This window comes from Populus trichocarpa, chromosome 5 (genome assembly GCF_000002775.5).
Source record: "Populus trichocarpa isolate Nisqually-1 chromosome 5, P.trichocarpa_v4.1, whole genome shotgun sequence".
Lineage (NCBI taxonomy): Eukaryota > Viridiplantae > Streptophyta > Magnoliopsida > Malpighiales > Salicaceae > Populus > Populus trichocarpa.
In genome coordinates, this window is record NC_037289.2 from 2027056 (window position 1) to 2053666 (window position 26611).

The following is a 26611-nucleotide window of genomic DNA, read 5'->3' on the forward strand; positions in this document are numbered from 1 at the left end:
GTTAAGATGAACTTGCCACCAGCCCGTTCGAAGCTGTTGTGGATTGAATCACCAAATTTATTGTGGAAACATCTTCCACACAAGTGAATGGTGTTTTAGTTTTTCACTGAAAAACTTGTTGAGACGATGGCTTCTATTCTTTGCTCTTTCCTTTGTTAAAATCAGAATATGGAACTGATGCTTTGCATGTAGCAGAGACAGCATATTGTTCTTGTGGAACAATGATCCCATTGAGAACTTGATCATTCAAAATCAGTTCTTATTTCTTTTCCTTTTTTCCTAAGCAGCAAGAAAGAGACTAATTCTTAATTTAAAAAAGATTTAATGCTGCCACCTAACTGTTTAGAGAGAGAGAGAGCGAGAAGAACACATTATAAAAACAAAACCATCAAACATTTTTTAGCAAAACTTGCAATAACTACTAAAAGTTTTGATCATACTCACGTGGCAAATAAGAAAGTTTTTAAAAAAGTAACAATAAAAAAAATAAAGTTAAAATAATATTTGAGTGTTCTTCCTCAAAATAAACTTGCAACTATCTATGTCATAACTCAATTCTTAATTTAAAAAAGTATAAATAAAAAAAATAAAGTTTTGAATAATATTTGAGTGTTCTTCCTCTCAGACAACTCTTGTAGATAGTTCTTTTTAAGAAGTTCGTATTCATTACCTGACCAATATTTCAACAAGTAAACTATCAACTACATAGTTCCAACCATGTGTTATTTCGACTTGATTTAGTGGTCTGCATCTACAGAAGACCCTAATATTCCCTTTAAGCTCGATCACCTCATTGTAAAGCCTCTTCCTCTCAGACAACTCTTGTAGATACTTCTTTTTAAGAAGTTCATATTCATTACATGACCAATATTTCAACAAGTAAACTATCAACTACATAGCTCGAACCATTTGTTATTTCGACTTGATTTAGTGGTCTGCATCTACAGAAGACCCTAATATTCCCTTTAAGCTCAATCACCTCATTGTAAAGCCTCTTCCTCTCAGACAACTCTTGTAGATACTTCTTTTTAAGAAGTTCATATTCATTACCTGACCAATATTTCAACTAGTAAACTATCAAAACCAAACCCCTCTAAAAAAATAAAAAATGAAAAGAAGAAATAAATTAGTTTCACTATTGGATACTCACCGAGTTTTTGAAGGGTGTCTAAAATATTGGGGTCAAGAAAGGAATCCTTGACAGTCTTTACTTGATTAGAGAGATTTGAGTGTTCTTTCTTCAAATTATAAAACAACAACAATTAAATTCAAAGAAAGATAACAAATCAATACCCCCATCAACACAATAATGCAAAATCCTAATTTACTAGCTAAAACAACGAAATTTAAAATTGCCTGAATTCTACAACTAAAACCAAGTCTTTTCAAGTCATCTATACGATACCCAACACCACCAAAGTTCAAAATAAGTACCTGAATTTTATCACTTAAATTGATAATTTTCTGCAAAATGGGCGGTGTTGGCCCCTGAGATGGGGAAACTTGTCGAATTCTATTTGATACGCTCTCCTCCTCCGAATTAATAGTTTCTCCTGAAAATTCATTAAAATCAAAATAACCTTTTTCAGTCAAAACAATTTCAATATAAAATACAAATGTCTACAGTTCTACAGCACCGAATTTGACTCAAAAGTCTTCTAAATATTATTAGTTTGCTGTAGGTTGTATAATTTTTTTTTAATATAATAAAAAATATTCAGGTCCTAGAAAACTACTTGATATTTTTATTAAACTTGATCTAGCAAGTCAACTTTGAATTTTCTTGATCCGACTTCTTACCTAACTCAAGTTTAAAATTAAAGTTCAAAGGCGTCCCGTTGTCATGTAAACAAATTCAAGGATGAAATTAAAAAAAAAATTGAGAAAAAAACAAACCTTGAAAACTAACTTTTTGCCTGACTTTGATTTAAAATTAAATTATATGAAAGTTATCCTAATGAGTCTGGTTTGATTGAAAATGATAGTTTTGACCCAAAACGATCTACAACTCATTTTTACCCTGGTCAATATGGTTTGACCTATATTGACTCGGTGGGCTTGAGTTTGACTGAAAATGACGGTTTTGACATGAGACGGCCCAAAACTCCTTTTTTTTTTTTTTTATCTTGGTTGACATAGTTTGACCTGATAAATTTGGTTTTGATTGGAAAATGAAAGTTGATTCGAGAAAAATATATTCTTAAATTTTAAAATTTTTCTTAATTTTTTTTATGAATAAAAATAGAAATAAAATGACATATAAAAAAATTATAAGAAAATTTTAGAAAATCCAAAATTGAGTTACCACAAATCCTAAGTTGATGCTAAAGCATACTTGGCCTTCATTCCAAAGTTGTTCAAGCGGGCTACAAAGACATTTCAAGTAGAACAAGTTTCCAAGGGAAAACATTTGATTGCAAGGATTTCAAATGGTAATTGTCGCACGGGTGCGGCGTCGCGGCGAAAACATCCACCCTCAAAATCTAATCTTATGTGACAAATGTGTGGAGACAAGGAATTCATGTCTTTTATTAGTGGAAAAATGAATTGGGAGTCACCATCTAGTATTTTGGTCACTAGGAACCCTAACTGGTCTCAGAGATCGGGTACGGAGACTGGTTGCGTAAAGGGAAGGTATTAGCACCCCAAATATGTCCTACCTAAGGTAAGCTGCATTGTTTTATTGTCTGATAAAATATAAAGTCATGTCGTGCTTTTTATTTGTTGGTCCGTCTATGGCTTAAGAAAAAGTTCTCTTCGGTAAAGAGATCCTTATCTTATCGGGTAAAACCTAATCGGTCTAATGCCAACAAAGAAAATTTTAATATCCGGAACACGTCTTACGTATAAGATCATAACCCCCGATATTAAAAGTAAACAAAATAAAAATTTTTAGAATTTTTGAAATATTGGCCTAGTTCTCGTGACTTTAATAAACTGGTTATTAAAGCCAAAATGCATGCTATACATATTTTTTGAAATTTTCTTTGTTGTATGAAAATACAATATGATTTTTTTATTTTTGAGAGACTTGGCCGTATGCATGAAAACAAAACATTTTTTTTTATGTCTGGACGAAAACGTGGTATTTTAATACCGGATTTGTATCTTTACAGTATAAAAATACAAACCGATATTGATCAAAATGCAGTAAAAACTTTACAAAAAAATCACGGATATTTTTGAAATACCTTTTGAAGAATTTTTTTTTGGGGCTGGGCCCAGCCCGGCCCATGTGGCTGGGCTGGACCCAGCAAGCCTGGTCGGGTCACTGGCCCAAGCCAGTGATCCGACTGGCTTTTAAACGCAAGCGTGTGTGAACAATTCACGCACGCCTGCTACAGCCACAAAGTAATTAAATTGCAACTGCACAATATTTGTGCAATTATAAATGGAAGGAAAAGGAATGAAAAGCTTACCTGGTTCACAGCTGCTGCTGGGAGAAATCTCTCCTAAGCTTGTCGCTGGTATTCTGGGAAGAAGCTATGATGCCACCCGCTGTCTTGCTCGGTCTGGTTCCTGGTTCTGGAGAAGCGGAAGTTGATGGTGATGTCGTCCTCGTCCACTGACTTCTTCTCTCCTCCTCTGTTCTCCCCGTTTTCTTTTTGCCTCTTCTCTCCCTTCCTCTTCTTCTTTCTGCTCTCTCGTTCTCCTCACTGTCTCCTTCTTTTTTTTATGTCTTTTCTCCCTTCCTCCTCCCTTTTTCCTCTCGGCTCGGTCTATCCTCTGGCTTTTATAGCCAGAGGATGCATGCGTTATTGCATGAAAATAGTAACGGCCGGCATGCATTAGCTGTGAAACGCTCCCCATAACTGAAGCAATCTGCGGCTTTTGTTGCTGAATCAATTCCTCTGTCTGTTGAAACGGCTCCTGAAGAAGAGAATGAATAGTGCCTCTGAAACGACACCGTTTTCTTATTACAAATGCATATTTTCGATTTGGTCATTGGAGTTTTGTATTTTCATTTTTTGTGGGGAACCTAAAAATGGGTAACATCACTAATTATACCAATAGAGAAACCTTAGCTCACTTGAAAGAAAGTGAAGCCCTTATGGAAGGTAAAAGGTGAGTTAACTCGTCAAATTAGCGATTTAGGTCATGAGACGAGAATAACCTAATAAAAAGCAAATCTAATGTTGAAAGACTCGTGATTTAGGTCATCAAATCAAGATAATCTCTTAGAAAGAAAATAAAAAAAATAACTCAATTCAACCAGTGTTAAAATACCAAAACCCGTGACCTTAATTGTAAGACCAAGATATCCCCATATAAAAAAATCAAAATAAATTACAAAACTTAATTTCTAACCGACTCAATGATGAATGATAAAATAAAAAAAATAATAATTAAAACAAGAGAAAAAAAACTATTTGAGTCAACTCGGATTAACTCGTTAAATACTATTTTTGGGTTATGAGGACGGAATAACACAATAGAAAGTAAACAAAGCAAATCATGAAGTTTAATTTCCAATCAACCTAGTATTAAAGAATGAAATAATCATGAAGTCTAATTTCCAATCAATCCAATATTAAAGGATGAAATCGAAAAAAAATTAATAAAAAAGCCTAAGTCAATCGGGTTAAGCCGTCAAACTAACGATATGTGTCATGAGAGTGAGATAACTCAATAAAAAAACAAATTTAATATTAAAGGATGAAATTAAAAAAAAAAACATTGATTGAAAAAGAAGAAAAAAAAAGAAGCAAATCATTATTCCAATGAATAGTGTTTTGTGAGGAGGGGTACAGTAAAAACATCTTCTCCTTTAGTTTATAGTTAATACTAGATAATTTCCCACGCTACAATGCTGGTTAGATCAAAATTAAAAAATCAAATTTTCAATCAACCCAATCTTGAAGAAGAAAATTGTAAAAAAGAAAAAACAATTAACAAAAAACACGAAAAAAACAACTCGAGTTAACCAACCAAACCTGTGGCTCGAGTCATGAGGTTGAAATATCTTTATAGAAAGCAAACCAAAATGAATCATGAAGCCTAATTTCCAATTAACCCAATATTATTGGATGAAATTGAAAAAAAATGCATTTAAAAAGAACAAAAAAAAAAACTCGAGACAACCAAGCTAACCATCAACTTGGGTCATGAGACCTTGGTAACCCTATAGAAAAAAAATTACAAAACACAATTCTCAATCAACCTAATGTTGAAGAATTAAATTGAAAAAAATATCCCGAGTCAACCCAAGTTAACTTGCCAAACTCAGATTATGAGACCAAGATAAATATATATATATAAATAAAATAAAAATATGAAGTCAAATTCTCAATTAACCCAAATATTGAATAATGAAAATGAAAAAAATTCAATTAAAAAAGAACAAAAAAAAACTTGAGCCAACCTTACTAACCCGCAAAACTTGTGACTTGAATCTTGAGACCACAATAACCCATAGAAAATAAATAAATAAATATAAAGCCAAATTCTCAATCAATCAAGTGTTGAAAGATGAAATTGAAAATTAAAAAAAAATAAAAAATAATCCGAGTTAACCTACCAAACCCATTTGTCTTTTATGAGGACCTTAGAACCCCCCTTAATTAATGATGTCATTTATACCAATTGATAATAATAATTATTTTGTTCGGGACCTAGTTAAGAATCATGTTAAAGTAGGAGGATAAATATATCCAATTGATAATTATTATTATTATTTTGTTCTATTTCATATTGGTGAACTTTTATCGGGGAAATCGTCGGTGGATGCGCCTTTTCCGCTTGATGGGCTGCAGACTTTTCATGTGCAGAATACTATCTTCATCTTTGAAGCTATAAAAAGTTTGCTGAGCTGTAAGGAGTCGTGCTGATGCTCAGTGGAACCTCAGATACAGAAGCTACTCTCGCTGTCCCTCAACATATGCTCATGGCAGCACTCAGCAAGTTTGTCTCTAAATTATTACTCTTATTTTTGTTTTTTTTTTAATCAAATATTCATTAATATTTTACAAGCTTTCGTTGCATGTCAAGCAATGAACAATGTATACTGTACAAATAAATTTTACCCTTTTAAATTCGTATGGTGAAAACATAAATTATGGTATTAAACTTGAAATGGGGTGGATCAGGATGAGACCGGATCATGACCATCCAGTTGACTAAGGATGAACAAACAAACTGATTGCTTGCAGCCAAGAACATTCACCTCTGTGATGTCCATTAGACTTGCTCTTTGGGTCTCCTTTTGCTGGCTAGCTATTCAATGTTTTATGATCGTCTCTCATGATCTCTTCAATATTGCCACCTGTGGGCCGTGACTTTCCTGCAGAAGCCGAGCTCTTGGCACTTCCGTTCCCGATGCCTTCTAGCGCTGTGAGTTGTGATTCAGAAAGTTAGATTGGACGTGGCTTTTCTTGCCGACTTTCCTTTGAAATAAAATTAAGACATTATATATATATAAAAAAATAAATTGGAAACCAGCACAGGTATAAAAAGAAATAGCACAGTTGGCTAAAAATGTTAGTTTTCAAGTGCCGTACTTTAAAATTAGGAGATGAAAAAAAAATCAGAATTTCATCAAAACTATATGATAATGACAATTTTAATATAACTAGAAAAATAAATTCATAATCATCGAGACAGGTTATTAATGGTGGATGATGTAAACCACATGGGTTGTTCAAAAATGACAGGTGGATTTGTTTCATGGTAGTACGCAGTTTTTTTTAATATTTTTTATTTAAAAATATATTAAGATAATATTTTTTATTTTTTAAAAAATTATTCTTAATATTAACATATAAAAAACGATCTAAAATATATAAAAAAATAATTTTAAATAAAAAACTAATTTTTTAAAAAATATTATTTGTAACGTACTCTCAAAGCTTTTTAATATACTATTTAATTGACAAAGTAAAACTGGTGTGATTTTTTAGTCTCCATGCAGATATTTTATTTTTTATCAAATAGAAAAAATATCTTTGCAGGTAAAAGTTGTTATAATAAAATAAAATAAAATAATTACATATGAGATAGGTAATATACTAATCCAGTTTATTTTATTAAGAAATAAAATTTTACTTGCGAAGAAATGGATTGAATGTTCATCACACGATAATATCTGATAATTCTTTTTTTAAAAAATTTATATTCCGACAAGTATTTCAAGACAATAACTTATTTATCCTATAAAAGCCCAGAAAACTTGGTAAATAGAAAACTTTTCATCTCTAATTCATAAGACTATTTGGTTTCATGTTTGATGCAATCCAATTGATCAGTTGTTTCATATTTGTATGGAAAAAGAAGAGGAGAAGACGAGCTACCAGTGCCAACGAGCGAAACCATAGCATTAAGTTGCCCTTTCAAATACAAGATGATGAAGAGTTCGTCAAGCATTTTCCATCAATTTTAGGGTATGGTTGCTCAAGCTCGTTGACAAACAGTGGATGGACTCCACACCCAACCACCACATCAGTAGTTCCCCACGGTGATTTGAATTGAAATGAGGCCTCCTTGAAAGCACTTAGAGTGGACACTCCAAATGAACACATGCTCCCTTTCCCATAAACTCCTCACCTTTTTTTCATATATTTCGTAGTAGTAGGAACTGAGATCAATCTGGGTTCCATCTTTGCTTATCAAATGGCATTCATATTTAATATTAACAGGACGCCTTTCCCCGCTTTGGCCAAATGAAACAACAGCGCATAAAGTGAAGCGACGATGCCAATGAGCTGGTTGCTGGATTTTTACTGACGATCCTTCTCTATTTTTATAACTGAACCACTCCGGGACTTCCGACCCACGAATACACAACCGGACTTCTTTTAATGGCTTAACATGATATTCCTGCACCGAAGAGAGTGAGAATGTGAGATGCATATAAAAAATTATCGTGATTTTTTTCTTTAAAGAAATCAAGATCGAGGGAGGAAGAATTCACCTGATAAAACAATGATGTTGCCATGCGTCGAATTCGTAAATGGGCAGCACCCACAATTCTAGTGTGTGAATTCTGATCCAGTTGGAGGCATTCAGAGAAATTGAATTCCTGAGAAACAGCTTTATATTCTCTATCACCTTGCATGAATGTACTTGCTATAGATTTTAGAGAGATGCAACCTGATGCGATTAAAACTTGTAGAGTTGATGGAAGCTCTGGTAAACATTGAAGCCGCTTGCAATCATCTAAATAGAGTTTACTTAGCTTAGTAAGTTGCTTGATGCTTGCAGGTATCCTCTCGAAATCAATCTGAGATAATCTTAATTGTGTTAGCGACACCAAAGAGCCTAATCTCTCTGGAGTTTTTAACACACGAGAATTTCCCAAATTTAAAAATTCATGGCAGCCCAATTTATAGGTGGATGATGCAATTTCTTCTACTTTCTGGAATCCACTCAGCATATAACAATGCTGTTTGTCAAGTCCTTTAAATTCAAGATCAATGATGTTGTTTGGAAGACTTGCTAGTTTTAAGCAACCACTGAGATCGAGCGTAGTAAGACGGTTCAACTCGCCAATGCTGTCTGGTAGACTTTTTAGTCCTAAGCAACCAGTAAGGTGAAGCGCATAAAGCCATTTCAACGCGCCAATGCTGTCAGGTAGACTTGCTAGTTTTAAGCAACCACTAAGATTAAGCATAGTAAGACATCTCAACCCGCCAATGCTGTCTGGTAAACTTTCTAGTCCCGAGCAACCATTAAGATTAAGGGATTTAAGAGATTTCAACTCGACAATTCTGTCTGGTAGACTTGCTAGTCCTGAGCAACCATGAAGATTAAGCCATTCAAGAGATTGCAACTCGCCAATTCTGTCTGGTAGACTTACTAGTCCTCAGCAACCATTAAAATTAAGCGATTTAAGAGATTTCAACTCGTCAATTCTATCTGGTAGACTTGCTAGTCTTGAGCAACCACTAAGATGAAGCAATTTAAGAGATTTCAACTCGCCAATGTTGTTTGGTAGACTTGCTAGTCTTGAGAAACCACAAAGATTAAGCACAATAAGATAATTCTACCTGTCAATGCTGTTTGGTAGACTTGCTAGTCCTGAGCAACCACTAAGATGAAGTGTATCAAGACATTTCAACTTGTCAATGCTATCTGGTAGACTTGCTAATCCTGAGCAACCAGTAAGGTGAAGCTTAGCAAGGCATTTCAACCCTCCAATACTGTCGGGTAGAGTTGCTAGTCTTGAGCAACCACTAAGATGAAGCGTATCAAGACATTTCAACCTATCAATGCTGTCTGGTAGACTTGCTAGTGCTGAGCAACCAGTAAGGTGAAGCTTAGCAAGGCATTTTATGTAAACCCCCGTAAATAAAAATAAATAATAATAATAATAATAATAATAATAATAATAATAAGAAAAAAAACAACACATAGGATCGAAGTAATGACGTTTCGATGAGTAATGGATATTCGGTATGAAAGAAATGAATAAATAGAAGGAATGACAATAAATGTGTCATGTGAGAGAGAGAATGATCTCCATAAACAAATTTAAAAATATTGTTGAAGTTGAAAAGAGAGTCATGATTTTTAGTTTAAAACTTGTAACGTTAGCGAAACCAGTGACGAGTTTCAATGGATAAAAGAATAATAATAAAAAAAACAACTAGAAGATATGTAAACCCCGGTCAAAACTCGTATTTTGACAAATTAATGATAAATGTGGTAATATTGAATTTATTGAGTATAAATTAAAGGGAAATGTCACGAGGATCTAAGTAAATAAATTAATGCATGAAATTCAGATTTTAGCGTAAAAGACATTGATTGTCTAGTTTTACGGTATCGATGATATATCTCAATCCGACCGTTGGATTGTGCTGAAATTTTATAAGGAATCTCTAGACATATTATTTTATATTAGGTTCAAATTTCGTGTCAATCTGAGTATGGAAAGGATTTACGAGAGCACTGAAAATCGGGTAAATTGAAGAAGGTGACACAAGGGGCATTAATAAGGGTATTTTTGTAATTTTATCAAAACAAATACTCTCCTCTCCTCTCTTTAAAAACAGAGCACGTCCTCTGCAAATGGAAAAACAGGAGGGAGACCATATGTTTTGTCTCATTTTCTTCATTTTCTCTTCATTTCTTCAAGCTAAATCAAAAGGGAGTGTGCTTAGGAGGATTATATCCAAGAAAACAAATTAAATGACAACTTAGAGAGTTATAGAGCTTGAGAGAAACAAAGTGAAGAAGCTGGAAATTGGAAGAGGAGGACATGATTTTTGTAAATTTTTGCAAGAATTCATTGAAATAAGTTAAAGTAGCAAAGGTAAGCAACATACCCTTTAGTAATTTTGTTTTTCTCTCTTGTTCTTGCATGAGGAGAAGAAAACCTCCAAGTTTAAAATTCTAGGGTTCATGTAAATATTTTGGGGGAGTAATTGTTCATGTGAATTTCAAGATTAATTGCATGATAATGGCTTGATTTGCTGAAAAATAGAAGGAATAAATTGATTTGAAACTATGGGTTTTGGGATTGCAACAGGGCAGGAACTTTGGCAGCCATATTTTGACTTTGCACCGTTGGATTAGATTGATTTTTGGATATGTTATTATACTCAATGTCACCTACATTCTGACCGGAGGGATTGCAAATATCAGACTTCGTTTGAGGGCTGTCACCGGAGGAACATTTCTGGAAAATCACCCTTCAAGACAGCTTTGTTCGTCGGCAGTTATATCATCGTTTCACCGTTGAATTGGTCTGGATTTTAGATATGTTGTTCATCTAGATGCTATATAAATTCTGAACGGTTTGGATTGGAAAAGAACACTCCTACCAGAAATTGTACTTCCCGAACAGCAGGTCTCCAAATTTCAGGTCAGTCCAGTATTGTTCTGATATCGGGAGGTTTAACCGTTGGATGTATGTTAATTTTGGATATGTTATTCTAATGATGATGATGTATAATTCCACCGTTTGGATTTATTGAATTCTAAATTTACAGAATGATGTTTTAAGTTTGGTTTGAGAAATATTGAATGAGAATATGAGGTTTAGCATAAAAAGTATGTTTTGGGACTAAGGATAATGGCAATGGGTTTAATGATGATGGTTGTGTTTGTGTTATGTTTGAGTCATGTTTGATGTGTTGATGAGTGATGATATAGTTAAATTCTATAAAGAGTAGTGATTGACTAATACTTTGGTTGTGTTAGAATGGGAAATCATGTTGTAAGTTGAATTATGATACAAGGAATCATTTTGAGTGTGCTTTTGAAAAAATTTGGCATGTGTAGTCATTGATGAAATTTAAGTTAAATTACATTGTTCGGTGATAGATTAAATGTCTTGGGACAAAAGAAAATCGGTGACGAAAAGTCATGCCCTTTGGACATTGAAGATCATTGATGAAAAATTGAATTAAATGGGCGTTTAATGTTAGTGTAAATAAATTCTAATGTAAATGAATTTAAATGACAAGTAAGAAAATAAAATACATTCATGGAAATTGTTTACGGAAGTATTCGATTTTGTGAATTTATGAATATTATGAATAAATCGGGAAGATTCAATAATGATTCAGGATGTTATATTAAAAATGTAGGAGAAGCATTCACTCGACTTCTCAGGAGCTCGTATAGTAGGAGCTTAAGGAGGGACTGCAAGAGGGGCACAACAACAACAAGGAAGAGCGAGTTGAGCTTCTGCAGCTGGTAGGTGTTCTATACCTACACTTTTTACGTAGCGTTAATTTACTAACTTATTAAATTCTTGGTCTTTGCGTCTATGGGTGAAACCACAAAGAGAGAGGATAAAGTGAAATAAACGAGAAATTAAAAATGGATTTGAGTACTTGACTGGGTTAAGAATATGAATTACACTAATAGACTTCGTTGATGATCATTCCTCGAACTTGATTAGCCGGTCCCGAATGCGGAGGCTAATGATGTTAGTAAGGTTTACTAACATCGGCATAATCATCCCTGAAAACGAGGGATACTGAACTTGATTAACTATTCGGGTAAGAATAGTTAATGATATTGACCGGTGCTGTCAATATCGGCAATCACACGAAACTTGATTAGCCGGTCCCGAATGCGGAGGCTAATGATGTTAGTAAGGTTTACTAACATCGGCATAATCATCCCTGAAAATGAGGGATGCTGAACTTGATTAACTATTCGGGTGAGAATAGTTAATGATATTGACTGGTGCTGTCAATATCGGCAATCACACGAAACTTGATTAGCCGGTCCCGAATGCGGAGGCTAATGATGTTAGTAAGGTTTACTAACATCGGCATAATCATCCCTGAAAATGAGAGATGCTGGATTTGATTAACTATTCGGGTGAGCATAGTTAGTGATATCGACCGGTGTTGTTGATATCGGCAATCACATGAAACTTGACTAGCTATTCCTGAAGTGAAAGCTAATGATGTCAAGAATCTTGACATCAACATTTCCGGAAATATTCCAAGATATTATGGAAAGAAAAATCTGATTGGCTATTTCATGTTAGAAATAGTCGATAACATCAATTAGTGGTATTAATTTTGATGTTTACAATGAACTTGATTAGCCGATCCTGATATGGGAGACTAATAACACTAATGAAAATTTATTAGTGTCAGCATTCCCTTCCAAGTTTTAGGGGAGAGGTATTATAATGATATTTCCAACAGGGAATAATTAAAAATATTAATGAAATGGGGATTGACATCTTGATAGGATTATTCGTTCGGCCTTGAAGAGGCGGATATTGATTGGAAATTATGGAATAAGATGGGCGGAGGAACTAGTTACCCGGTGATGGGCTAGTGGCATTAGTTTTGTTTTCTAATGATCGGAATATACAACTTGAGTTAAACTTGTGTGGTGTTAATATTGTCAGGATGACTGACTTGTCAGATTATAAATGGAATGTTGGATGATACCTAATTGTTAAACAAAAATGGTAATTTGTGTTTATGTTATGGATTATTGAAGAAAAAAAAAGAGAAACTGATGAAGATTTAATTCTTGTGAAGGATGGAGGCAAATATCGTATCGCTTGGGACATGAGAATAGAAGTTCATTAACCATGGTAGGTGTTATACACTTAAGGAATGCAATGCTATATATATATGATGTATTTTGAATTAATTAATGAATTGTAATTGATATAATTTGAGAATCATGTCCTGCGCACATGGAGGATGTCAAAGAAATTATGACTAATAATGTAAATATGTTGTATTAAGGTTTCGTGTTGTTGCTGGCATGATAAGAATTTGGTGATAATTATAATAGTGTAATAAAATGCCAATAATAGTGATAGATAATGAAATTTGGCCTTAATTATAGTGGTCAAATGAGATTAGGTTGATGAATTAAATAGAATGATGTATGCATGGTATTCACATTATTTGAAGATGGATCGGATGTGAATATTGTGAAAATGATGGCAGGTTCCATGATAATGAGAGATTTTACTAAAAATCTAAAGAAACATTGGAATGTGTCGAAATGGGCACAAGAAATTTGTAAGTTGAATATATTTATAAACTAAAATTGGACCGAAATCATGACGAGTTTGACAACTTATATGGAAAAGCCATAATGGGTATAATAGATGTTGGGATTGAAAATGATATAAAGAGATAGAGTAGGAGGGAGAGAAATCACATGGTAGATATTATAATGAATTAAATGCGCTCGTGAGGTGAAACAAGACACAAAATGAAAATGTTGAATGATTCTAGGAAGGATGAATAGAGACGTAATAATGGAAGGGTAAATGAGAATTTCAAGGAACCATGATTGCATATCGTTGAATATATGTTTAATTACTTATGCATGTATTGTGTGATTTTTCTTTTATGCTATATTTATTATATACATTATGAAATTGCAGGTCCTTCAGATTCACGCCAGGAGTAGCGTTTTAGGTCCTCTAGTCTCCTTTTGTATGATTGAATAAGAAGATGAACATTAATGTATTTTGTCTTTAAGGAACTAAATGACTTAATATGTAATAGTACTCATTTTACATTAAGTGTCAGACATAAAAATGTATTATTTTGTATTTGTAATCTTAGTTTGTTTACTTGCAATTATTATGAATTATGTGTGTTAATGGGAAAGAAATGAGCATGCGAAATGTGAGGCATGTACCATGAATGATGTGTTGTTAAGGTTCTACATGATTATGATATGATTGAGAAATGAGTATAACTATACAGGATGATTGTCGGTAACTTGGGACCTCCAGGTATAAAGGAAACTCTGCCGAAATTTCCACTGAAATTTCGGCAAGTCTCGGATAAGTTCGGTGGATGAAAAAAAAATACCCATTTTTTTTAAAAGTTAAAGCTCAAAGTTCTTTTATGGATGTACTAAATTACAGAGTGTTACATTTTAACTCTCCAATACTGTCGGTAGACTTGCTAGTCCTGAGCAACCACTAAGATTAAGCGATGTAAGAGATTTTAACTCGCCAATGTTGTTTGGTAAACTTGCTAGTCCTGAGCAACCATGAAGTTTAAGCAATTTAAGAGATTTTAACTCGCCACATTTGTCTGGTAGACTTGTTAGTCCTGAGCAACCACTAAGATTAAGCGATTTAAGAAATTTGAACGCGCCAATACTCTCTAGTAGACTTGCTAGTCTTGAGCAATCACTAAGATCAAGCTGATCAAGAGATTTCAACATGCCAATGCTATTTGGTAGACTTCTAGTCTTGAGAAACCATTAAGATTAAGCGATTTAAGAGATTTCAACGCGCCAATACTGTCTGGTAGATTTGCTAGTCTTGAACAACCACTAAGATCAAGCTGGTCAAGAGATTTTAACACACCAATGTTATTTGATAAACTTGCTAGTCTTGAGCAACCACTAAGATTAAGTGATTTTAGAGATTTTAACGTGTAAATGTTGTTCGGTAGACTTGTTAGTCTTGAGCAACCACTAAGATCAAGCTTAGCAAGACATTTCAATTGCTCAAGTGGCTGTATATAAAAAAAGAGGCAATGTAAGAAGAGATAAATGTTATGAATAATTTCAAAAATGTCCTATATTTGATAAAGAAGGATGATAAAGCATACCTGGCCTTCATTCCAAAGTTGTTCAAGCTGGCTACAAGGCATTTCAAGTTGAACAAGTTTCTCAGGGAAAAAAATTGATGGAAAGGATTTCAAAGGGTAATTATACCAGTAGAGAAACCTTAGCTCACTTGAAAGAAAGTGAAGCCCTCTTGGAAGGTGGATTCCGACCCTCTTTCGATTCATAATTTGCTCCTTTGAGGGATCCTTTAAGAAAGGTGGGTAGAAGATTTTGAGCAATCTTAAATTATACATCCCTTCAAATGCTGTAGGATTTAATGTCAATTCTTTAGTTGCATCCAAGATGAGGGATATGCTTTCCACTTTTGATCCAGTCCCCTATTTAACAAAAGCAAAGTGTAAATCAGTATATATATAACAAATAAAGAAGAAGAAGAAGAAGAAACTGGCCTTGATATTTATTCTTGTCCAAGGCTACATCTCTTAATTAGCTATAAACAAGAAAGTCAAGAAACAGTCAATTAAATCACTTGGAAACGTTACCTGAGTTGTTAATACACGATAGATATCATCAGCCTCCCACAACCTGCTACGTTCTCTAGGGTCAACGTTTTCTTGGAGGACAATTTTTTTCCCTAGTTTTAGGAGCACATCATGCATCTTGATCTTGTCTTGAACAATTTTTATGAGACACATATCAGCGAGACGATCTATCCCACTTCTTTCTTCAAGATCTAGTGTTTGTTGGAGAAAATCCTTCTTGCACCGTCCAAAGAAACATGCTATATCAAGAAATATTTTCTTTTCTGTCTGATCTAATTCATGATAGCACATTTCCAAATGTTTCTTAATGTCCTCGCCACCATTTGTTCTTAGCTGTGCCACCTTACTTTCCCAGTATTCAACACTCCTTTTATTGTATAGATTGCCACCTAAAACCTCGAGAACTAATGGAATGCCCTTAACACAGCTTACCACAGTTTTTGAAAGCCCAGTATATCCTTCTATGGGACGATCTTGTTTAAAAGCATGAAAGCTGAAGAGTCGAAGTGCATCGTCTTCATCTAAAATTTTAACCTCGTAAATTTTGTCTTCAGCACATGCATTTTCAAGAACTCGCCTATCTCTACTTGTCACAATGATTCTACTTCCTTGGCCAAACAAACCATCCTCTCCTACTAAATATTTTAAATGTTGTGGATCATTGACATCATCAAGAACTATGAGGACTTTTTTTCTTTGAAGCATTCGCTTAATGGCCGAGGGTAGCACTTTTCCGTGTATTTTGAGATCATTCTTCTCTAATACCATGCCAAGAATTTCCTGTCGTACATGATCTACTCCATGCTTCCGTGATTCTTCCCTAACATCTTGGAAACAGCAATGGCCTTCAAATTTACTACAGTTTCGACGATACACAGTTTCAACCGTTGTGGACTTACCTATACCACCCATCCCCCAGATTCCCACAATGAGCACACCGGTTGATCCAAAGGATAGTAATGATTCGATGTCTTCAACGCGTGATTTCATTCCAACAAGGCGTTTTGAATCAAATGAGGATGACAGCTCACGGTTCAATTTCTTTTGAATGTCAGTAACGATTTCCTGAATTAGCTTGGTCTCATCCCAGCAGTGCATAATAAATAAAGAACAAAGACATGCTGTCATAACCTAAGAAAGTTTATCATAACATCAAACACAACATTGATTCTCGAACAAAATGGTTAAATAAGTTGGGGTTTAATATGCTGTAACTAGATTAATAACTTACTTAATGACGTTTGAATCCCAGCCCTTGAGATTAGCTATTTCTTTCAAAGCATGTCTCCAACTCTGTACTTCTTCAGAACTGCAATCTCTTTCATGCTTGCAAAGTGCATCTCCATAGCTCCCAGTCAGATTTTGAACATGGCTTGGATCAAGTCGGTAAAAAACTGGTAAAACCATCTGTTGTTTGGTCTCCATACACTCAAGAATCTTGGAGAGTTCCCTCAAACAGAAAGTAGAATCTGCATAATTTTCAGAGAAAATGACTAGCGAAATACATGACTCTTCAATCCTTTCCAAGAGGGCAGGCTCGATCTTTTCTCCTCCATCAAGTTTATTATTGATGTAAGCATCAATTTGGTTTCGCTGCAAAGCATGATAAAGATGACTGGTGAAACTATTGCGGGTGTCTTTGCCTCTAAAACTGAGGAACACATCGAACTTCAAGTATGGAGCAGTGGGAGAAGAAGAGGAAGCCATATTTTTATATGCTTGATATATGTAGAAGTAAGCTTTATACTTGTGATAATTATTCCCTGTAACAAGCAATAAGAAAACAAACGATTATAAGCTTTATACTTGTGACATTTGTTACTTCAACAGCAATAGAAAAATTAATGGACGTCCAGGAAGAAAGTCTACCAGTTATATTTAAGGGCTAGCCAACTCACAATTAAGGGGGGGAGTTCACATTGATCCTCTCATCATCTTTATTTCAAGCGCAGTATTGGAGGGTTTCTTGGAATCTATCGAGAGATTTATCTGTAGGTACAAATTCAGAAACAGTCCTTACATCTCAATATCTCATTTAGTAAGCCACAATAAGCCACGGAAATTCTGGAATCATTTAAAGTTTGATTTTTAAAGTGTTTATTTGAAAATATATTAAAATAATATATTTTTTTATTTTTTTTAAAATTATTTTGACATAATTCTAAAACACCGAACAAATCTAAATTTTAACAACACTAAACAAATCCAAATTTTAAGAAAAATTAACAAAAATCAACCTCAATTCCAAAAGATTAGTCATCTATCTTCTTTTCCTTTTTCTTGACTTAGCGCAGAGGAAAAGTTGATAGTAGCAACTTTTCCTCACCGCTAAGTAGCAATCATTTTTACGTTGGGTGTATAAATTAGTTAAAAAGTAGCAAATCCCACTGGCCAAAAAGAGTTAAAGCATTACAGGACGCTTGACTTGCTGTGTGCCCTTTTGATTTTTGAACACAACCAAGCAGTAATTTCCTGGTGGTCTTCCGGAATCTTTTTCCAAACAACCCTTTTTAGACCATGATTGAAGTTTCGACTGAAGAATTTACTACTTTTCTCTTCACATATGATTCAGAGTTTTTAATCCAGACTCGGTGTTCGATCTGGAGCAAGGCCTGTGTGTCACCAGGGTTTAGTTTTTCACTGAAAAACTTGTTGAGATGATAGCTTCTATTCTTTGCTCTTTCCTTTGTTAAAATCAGTTTATGGAACTGATGCTTTGCAGGTGGCAGAGAGAGCACTGTTCTTGTGGAACAGTGATCCCATTGAGAACTTGATCACTCAAAATCAGTTTTTGTTTCTTTTCCTTCACCTTTTCCATTTTTCCTAAGCAGCAAGAAAGAGACCAATTCCATAGAGAGAGAGAGAGAGAAGAACACATTATAAAAACAAAACCATCAAACATTTTTTAGGAAAACTTGCAATAACTACTAAAAGTTTTGATCATACTCACGTTATGGCAAATTTTGGATTTTAGTCACACTATTGCTAGATCACATTCCATAGAGGACGGCAGGATTACAGTTTGCATGCAACCATCTGTGTCTTCACCCAATTCTGAATTAAAAAAAGGAACAATAAAAAAAATAAAATAAAGCTTTGAATCATGATTGGACAAATATTTAATTTATAGTTGATAGGTGGATCGATAATTTGAGGTCTTCTTGAAGAAATTTAGAAAACAGACTGAAAATGTGATCAAGGCCGAATAAATTAAAAGTTTGAGGACCAACATGAATAAGGTTGTAAAGTTTAGCGGTCCAATTTTGATAGATAAAGGCTTCATTAAGAAGAAAGCTGAAGATGGGGCCCAATAGCAAAAATCAAAGAATCCAAGGACCTAATTGTACTTTGGATGGGCTTAATCAGGTGCTAAAATGAAAGAGTAATAAGGTTGGAAGTTAATTTGGCTAAAAGTGGAAGAATTAATAAGTCTTAGGGACTTGTTTGAACATTGGATTAGTTTAATTAATACAATGAGGGACTTAATTAGAGTAAAATAAAAGTTTGAGAGTCAATTCGGTTAATTGTATTAATCAATTTACTTCTCAACTCGCCTTGTGCTGATTATAGAGAAATATCAATTTTTTTAAAACCCCATAAATGTTTCCAGGTGGAGCTCTAAATTCCTCAACTTCAGTTTCTCGACGATGAAGCCGCAAAAGCATAACATAAATATTATTTTTGTTAAAGCAAGCAAGGAAGAGAAATAAACGATGTAAACCTTGATAGCTATGCCTCAAACATCTTATATGTGCAAGTGCAGGCTGATTATCTGATAACATCTCACCAAACTCATTCAACATCTAATTTTTCACTGACATAATCATCACCGTTATTTATTTAGCTACACCATGCTTCATTTCCCAAATTCCATCTGTTTCCAAAGGTTTTGGAGCTCTCTGGAGATCAAAGATATGGAAGGACGGCTTTGTGGATTCTCTTCTGTGCACATCATTCCTGCATCGACCACATGAACACAGCATTGCTTTAGCTTCTCTATTGCACCACTTGAATGTGCCTCTCGCTTCAATGACATGTCTACCACATCCAAAATATGATGAGGGGTTGCGGCACCCACCCACTTCCTTAGATCAAGCCCGTCTGTGAACATTTCTCCTGTTGGTCTTTGCCTTGTTATCAATTCCAGCAGCATGATACCGAAGCTGTATACGTCTCCTCTAACTGATACTTCATTACTCTGTCCATATTCTGTTTACAAGCAACAAAGCACTGTTAGCAAAATGAAAAAAGAAAATAATCATTTTGGTCAAATGATCTTAATGCACTGCAAGGTGAATGGAACATGCGATCTTTCATGCCGAAGAATTTAGAGGAGGGCAGCGAAACACTAACACAAACCAACCATATGCATACCTGGAGGGATATAGCCAACAGATCCTCGCAGGCCACTTGCTGTAGAAGAATATTCAGCTGGTTTATCAGCAAAAAAGACCTTTCCAATTCCAAAGTCCGCAACACGGGCCACCATATCATCATCAATAAGAACATTTTGTGGTTTCAGATCACAGTGCACAACTTGAGTTGAGCAACCCAATTGAAGATACTCCAAGGCATTTGCAATATCTATTGCTATTCCTAATCTTTCACTCAACGTCAATCGACAGTTTCCTCCCTCGGACTCAGGATAAAGATGCTGTTCCAAGTTTCCATTACCTACAAACTCAAGGATGAGAGCCTTGAACTGTGAATTCCAGATTGATCCCATCATATGAACCAGATTCCGATGCTTAATTCCTGACAGTATTTGGCACTCCCTTTTTAGGCTTTTGTAACACCGCCTGCTGTCTTCATTTAGAACCTTAACCGCGACAAAAGATATTCTATCATCAATCCAAGCTTTATAAACTGACCCAAAGCTTCCTCTCCCCAAGAGTTTGGCATCACTGAACCCGTCCGTTGCAATTTCGAGCTCTCTTTGAGTGAAATTTCGTCCTCTGAAAGCCATCAGAATTGCCTCTTCAGATTCTGCATCAGTTTTCTTTTTAAAGAATCGTCTAACACGGACCACGACATATACCAAGAGCAGTAAAAAGCAGCTAATAGTAATTGCGAACAAGTAATAGGTCCATTTCCATAACTTCCTCCTTTTCTTTTGAACTGCACATGGCTGGAGTCCCGTTAGCGCAGAACCACCACACAGGCCTGCATTTCCTATCAATGTGCTTCCACTAAGATTTTTAAACTTTCCCATACTTGAAACTTCTCCAGTTAATCTATTATACGACAGGTTGAAATTCTTCATCACTGAGTCATTGGCTAGCCAGATTGGAACGCTGCCTGTTAATTGATTAAAAGCCAAATCCAGTACTTTTAAATATGCAATTTGTTTCAATGACTCTGGAATTGTACCTTGAATCATGTTCTTGGATAGGTTCAAGTACTCCAAAGCCGTACAACTTCCAACTGAACTTGGTATAATGCCAGAAAATCTGTTCACCGATAAGTCAATAGCTTGTACAGATACCAGATTTCCAATAGTTGCTGGAATTTCCCCGTCTAGATTGTTATTTGAAAGGTTGAGGGACAGCCCCAAGTTAGCAAAAACTCCAATTTCTGGTGGAAGAGGCCCCTGCAAGCTGTTAAAAGATAAATCCAGCTGCATCATGAGAGAGCACTGGCTGAGTTTGATGGGAATATTTCCTGATAAGCTGTTCTGAGATAGGTAAAGGTATCTCAACTGTGAGAGGTTACCAAGTGAACTAGGGATTGACCCGGTTATGGAATTATTGGCAAGATCAAGTAAGCCAAGGTTTTCCATCTGCCCCATTTCATCTGGAATGGAACCTTGTAGCTTGTTTCTCCCCAAATATAGTCTTTGCAACAGCTTCAGCTTTCCAAAAGTTGCTGGAATTGTCCCGTCCAGGTGATTGTACCACAGTTGTAGGGTCACGAGGCCACTCAAGTTTCCAATACTATCTGGAATCTCTCCTCTTATACGGTTATTCAAAAGATTGAAATAGTAGAGGTCTTTGGAAAGATTTCCAATGGAAGCAGGTAAACTCCCCGAAAATAAACAGGAGCCCAAGTGCAGTTTCTTCATAAATGAACAGTTTGTGAGAGCAGTAAGAAAACTGAGAGAAGAATTGCTAACCAGGTTGTTGCTATGGAGGTAAAGAATCTCAAGGTTCTTCAACTTCCCCAGTTCCTCGGGAACTTCACCCTCCAAGTAATTGATACTCAAATCAAGCAGTGTTATCTGTGAAAGATTTGAGAATGTCACTGGAATCCTACCAGAAATATTGTTGCCATAAAAATTCAACATCCGCAAGTTTTGGAGCTTGTTCCCCATTTCTGAAGGGATTTCCCCGGATAATCGATTCCCAATCAATGAAATTGCTCGCAATGCAGTGCAATTACTTAGTGATTCAGGTATTGTTCCCTCAAGAAAGTTCGTGTGCAAATACAAAATCTCAAGCCTGCTCAAAACTCCAAGCTCCACAGGGATTTGCCCAGTAAAGTAGTTCACAGCCAGTTGTAGCTGTGTCAATTCTGTCAGGTTTGACAAAAAGGCCGGAATGACCCCAGTGAGGTTGTTTACAGAGAGAGCTAAAAAACTCAGCTTCTTCATCCATCCTAGTTCTTCAGGAATGACCCCAGATAGGTTGTTAACAGACAAGTCTAGAAATTTCAAGCTTTGACAGCCATGTAGTGAAGCTGGAAAGGCACCAGAGAGCTGATTTTCATTCATATTCAGATATTCTAACCGTGAGAGAGCTCCCAAGGTAGTTGGGATTTCTTCACGGAAATTATTACCCTGCAAGGAAAGCTTGGTGAGAAGAGAAAGATTGGATAGAAATGGCGATATACTTCCTTCTAAGCGCATGTCTATGATCTCAAGATCTATAACCCGGTTTTGGAGAGATTGGTGGCATGTAACTCCGGTCCAGTTACAGAAAGGATTGGCTTCATTCCAATCCTTGACGTATCCTTCCGGATCACTTGTTATGCCTGCCTTGAATTTGAGAAGAGCTTCACAATCAGTAAAATTGCAAACAAATGCCGATGCTCCTGGCATGAGAAAAAAGATGAGACAGAACACTGGCACAGCCATGTTGCAGTTTTGATTGTGTGCCATCCTCTCTATTGTTCTTTCTTAGCAGAGATTCTGGAACAAAACGTTTCTTGATGTGAACAAAAAAGTGATTCTGTTTGCACTTCTGCTGCATTTTTTCCAAGACTGTAAGGTAATCTTAACTTGATATGTGGCAAGAAGAATTAGTCAAACCACCTACCCTAGCAGAGCACATTAAATTCTTGAAGTGGATGCTTTTTTCCTACTTTCTTGGCGATGATAATTACGTGAAGCTATCATACTTTGTCCATTGTCATTGACAACCACATCACTTTACTTCCACAGTAATCTAGATAAGTATTCTATGGTCTTCACTCCCCAATCCTCTTTTCCCACCAGTGGTCCACAATTTATTATTTCCATTTCATATTAGACTTTTGATCTTAAGAGTAAATAATTTCCAGTGTAGAAATGCAGATGCACAAGATACATGACAGACTTCTTCTGACAGAAGTTTCTCACCATAGTTTTTGACATATTCAACTGCAAAGATAGCATACAAATCCTTCATGTCACTCAAGGAAGCAGGGGACACATCATTCAGAGAACTTAAAGGATACACTACTCCTTAATCCTCTTTTCCCACCTGTTTGATATCGGTCTATATCAGTGGAAATTAGACTTTAGAACTTAGAGTGATAATTTCCAGTGTAGAAATGCAGATGCATAAGATTTTAACTGTCTGAACCTCGACAGGTAATTTGAAATATACATGACATGACACCTTCCTTTGGACAGAAGATACTTACCATAGTCATGAAAATAGAGTTTTTATACTGTACTTTGGTTTCATTCACAATGAACATAAAGTTAATAGAGGAGTACAAACCATACATCCCCAAATTAAAGAACAAAAAGATGGAACTTTGGCATGCCTGATCTGCAAATATACCATACAAATCCTTCATATTTAGTGTTGAGTTTTGAGTCCTGAGCAGAACACAAAATCTGAAAGTGAAAATGTCAATACGAATGTACTGGGTGTTTCAATATCAAAACCAATCAACATGTTTGCTTGAAATCTTTGGCTGCTTCTTTGGCTTCTGGAATCGATTGTTCTAGAACCTAGCTTTAACGATAAGGGAATACAGCAAGTCTGCCTCAGCTGCACAATCGTAAGGCACCTCCAAGACACTGCAGAATCAATGCAAGAACAAGTTAATGATAAGACATAAGAAGTAAACCACAACCGTGTAGAAAGCAAATCAAAGTAAATTATGAGGTTTAACTCCTAATTCATTCAATATTAAAGGATGAAGTTGAAAAAAAAATCAATTAAAAAAAGATCTAAAAACAATATCCGAGTTAACCTGTCAAACTCGCGATCCGGGTCATAAGACCGAGATAACGCAATGGAAAATAAATCTAAACAAATTACAAATTTCAATCACCAATCAACATAATGTTGAAGGATGAGATTAAAAAAACAAGATAAAAAACGACCCGAGACAATCAACAAAACCCATGACCCGGGGCATCAGATTGAGATAACATAATAGAAAGAACTTAAAAAAATAACCTGATTTAATTTAGATTAACCTGCCAAATCCATGACTTTAATCATAAGACTTAGATAACATCATAAAGAGCAAATCAAAACAAATTATGAAGCTTAATTATCAATCACTCCTGTCGAACTCAATGTTGAATGATTAAGTTTATAAAAAAAATTAATTAAAAAATGACATAAAAAATAAGCCAAGTCAACTTGGGTTAACTCGTTAAACACTATTTTCGGATCATGAGATTGAGATAACCTAATAAAAAGCAAACCAAAATAAATCATAAAGCCTGCCAAACAAACTAAGTCAATTAGGTTAACCTATCAAACCATTAACTCAAGTCATATGCGAGGACAAACCAATAAAAAGCAAATTCAATATTGAAGGATCCGTAACCCGAGCCATGAGACCAAGATAACCCTCTAGAAAGAAAATAAAAATGACTCGATTTCACCAGTGTTAAAATACCAAAACCTGCAACCTTGATGTCTCTATAAAAAGCAAATAATTTTTTTATATATAAAAATCAATTTCCAACCAACTTAGTATTGAAAGATAAAATTGAAAAAAACAATAATTAAAAAAAACATAAAAAACTATTCGAGTCAACTCGGGTTAACTCGTTAAGCACGATTCTCCGGCCATGAGGCTAAAGTAACACAATAGAAAGTTAACAAAACAAATCATGTCTAATTTCAGATCAACCCAATATTAAAGGATGAAATTGAAGAAAAAAATTGAGTCAACCGGGTTATAACCCGTTAGACCAGTAATCTGTATCATGAAAGTGAAATAACTCAATTAAAAAATAATCTAATATTAAAGGATGAAATTAAAAAAAAAGCATTGATTGAAAAAAAAACATAGAAAAAAAGAAGCAAATCATTATTCCAATGAATAGTACTTAGTGATGAAGGGTACAGTAAAAACCTCTCCTCTTTTAGTTTAAAGTTAATACTAGATAATTGCCCGTGCTGCACTACTGGTTAGATCAAAATTAGAAAACTCAATTCCTAATAAATCTAATATTGAAAAAAAAATTGTAAAAAAAAACAATTAACAAAAAATCTGAAAAAACAACTCTAGTAAACCCGAGTTAACCGACCAAACCTGTGACTCGAGTCATGAGGTTAGGATATCTTTATAGAAAACAAACTGAAATTAATTATGAAACCTAATTCCCAATTAACCCAATATTAATGGATGGAATTGAAAAACAAATGCATTTAAAAAGAAAATAAAAAATCTCGAGGCAACCGAGCTAATCGTCGACTCGGGTCATGAAACCATGGTAACCCTATAAAAAAAAAATTACAAAGTATAATTTTCAATCAACCTAATATTGAAGGATTCAATTGAAAAAAATCAATTAAAAAATATCCTAAGTCAACCCGAGTTAACTTGTCAAACTCGGATTATGAGACCGGAATAAATCTATAGAAAAAAATAAAATAAAAATATGAAGTCAAATTCTCAATCAACCTAATGTTGAAGGATAAAAAAAAAAACAAAATCAATTAAAAAAGGACCCAAAAAAACTTGAGCCAACCAATTTGTTAACCAACAAAACTTGTGACCTGGATCTTAAGACCATGATAATCCCATAGAAAACAAATAAAAAAATATGAAGCCAAATTCTCAATCAATAAAATTGAGAAAAAAAATCTATTAAAAAAAGAATAAAAAACTGCTGGTTAGATCAAAATTAGAAAACTCAATTCCCAATCAACTCAATGTTAAAAATTTAAATTGTAAAAAAAAAACAATTAACAAAAAACATGAAAAAACAACTCGAGTCAACTTGAGTTAACCAACCAAACCTGTGACTCGAGTCATGAGATCAGGATATCTTCATAGAAAACAAACCGAAATGAATTATGAAATCTAATTCTCAATGAATCCAATATTAATTAATGAAAATGAAAAATAAATGCATTTAAAAAAAAAACTCTACTAAATTTTTAGAATTATTTTTTTATTCCAAAATATATTTACTTTATCTCTTTATTATTTAGTTCATTTAAAGACTTATTGTTGTTTCATATATATTAAAATTTATTGATTTTTAATTGAAGTTTACAACAACACTGTTTTATACCATTCTTTTTTTTTTCTTATGAATTGATCACATATTTTAAATTATTTTAAATTTTTATTTACCTTTTATTTTATTTTCAAAATTTCCTCATAATTTATCATTTTAAATTAAAAACTACATTATTTATGACTGATTAGGCACGTCAAGGAGTATGGCCATCTGGTTGGTAGGTCAAACTCGTGGGTAGCTACCTCTCAAAAAGTATATCGTGAGCTTGAAAATGAGCTTTAATTGTACGTGTCCTTTAACAACATTGACACTCTTTAATCTCGTTACTAATTAACATGTCCTTTTACGATTGAGTCTTAAATAATATAAGATGTTGCGTTTTGGTTTAAATTAAGATTTTGTGGCTTGAAGTTATTGACAGGTTGCGATACATCCACTCACACTCTAGCCTTTGCTATAT

General features: G+C 34.5%; 2 protein-coding genes and 1 long non-coding RNA gene across 3 annotated transcripts in view; 1 reads left to right on the plus strand and 2 right to left on the minus strand.

Annotated features, from left to right (window-relative positions):
• Positions 1 to 26611, minus strand: part of LOC18098713 (kinesin-like protein KIN-14S) — a 120756-nt gene that overhangs the window by 68756 nt on the left and 25389 nt on the right. The gene's annotated exons all lie outside the window — the stretch shown is intronic.
• On the plus strand, positions 10008 to 14085 carry LOC112327597 (uncharacterized). Its single transcript, XR_002981958.2, has 5 exons — positions 10008 to 10249; positions 10466 to 10801; positions 11529 to 11637; positions 12954 to 13009; positions 13820 to 14085. It is a non-coding gene; the product is annotated as an uncharacterized LOC112327597 (long non-coding RNA).
• On the minus strand, positions 19213 to 23187 carry LOC112327596 (probable LRR receptor-like serine/threonine-protein kinase At3g47570). Its single transcript, XM_024601785.2, has 2 exons — positions 19884 to 23187; positions 19213 to 19718 (listed from the first exon to the last, which is right to left on the minus strand). Exons 1-2 carry the CDS (start codon positions 22603 to 22605, stop codon positions 19366 to 19368), a joined length of 3075 nt encoding a protein of 1024 aa, XP_024457553.1. The 5' UTR covers positions 22606 to 23187; the 3' UTR covers positions 19213 to 19365.

Excerpts from the sequence above, each read along its gene's own strand:
- LOC112327596 (XM_024601785.2), bottom strand. The coding sequence starts at position 22,605 with ATGGCACACAATCAAAACTGCAACATGGCTGTGCCAGTGTTCTGTCTC. Across the intron at positions 19,719-19,883 it reads TGTTGGCTATATCCCTCCAG|AATATGGACAGAGTAATGAA; the intron begins GTATGCATATGG and ends GCTTGTAAACAG.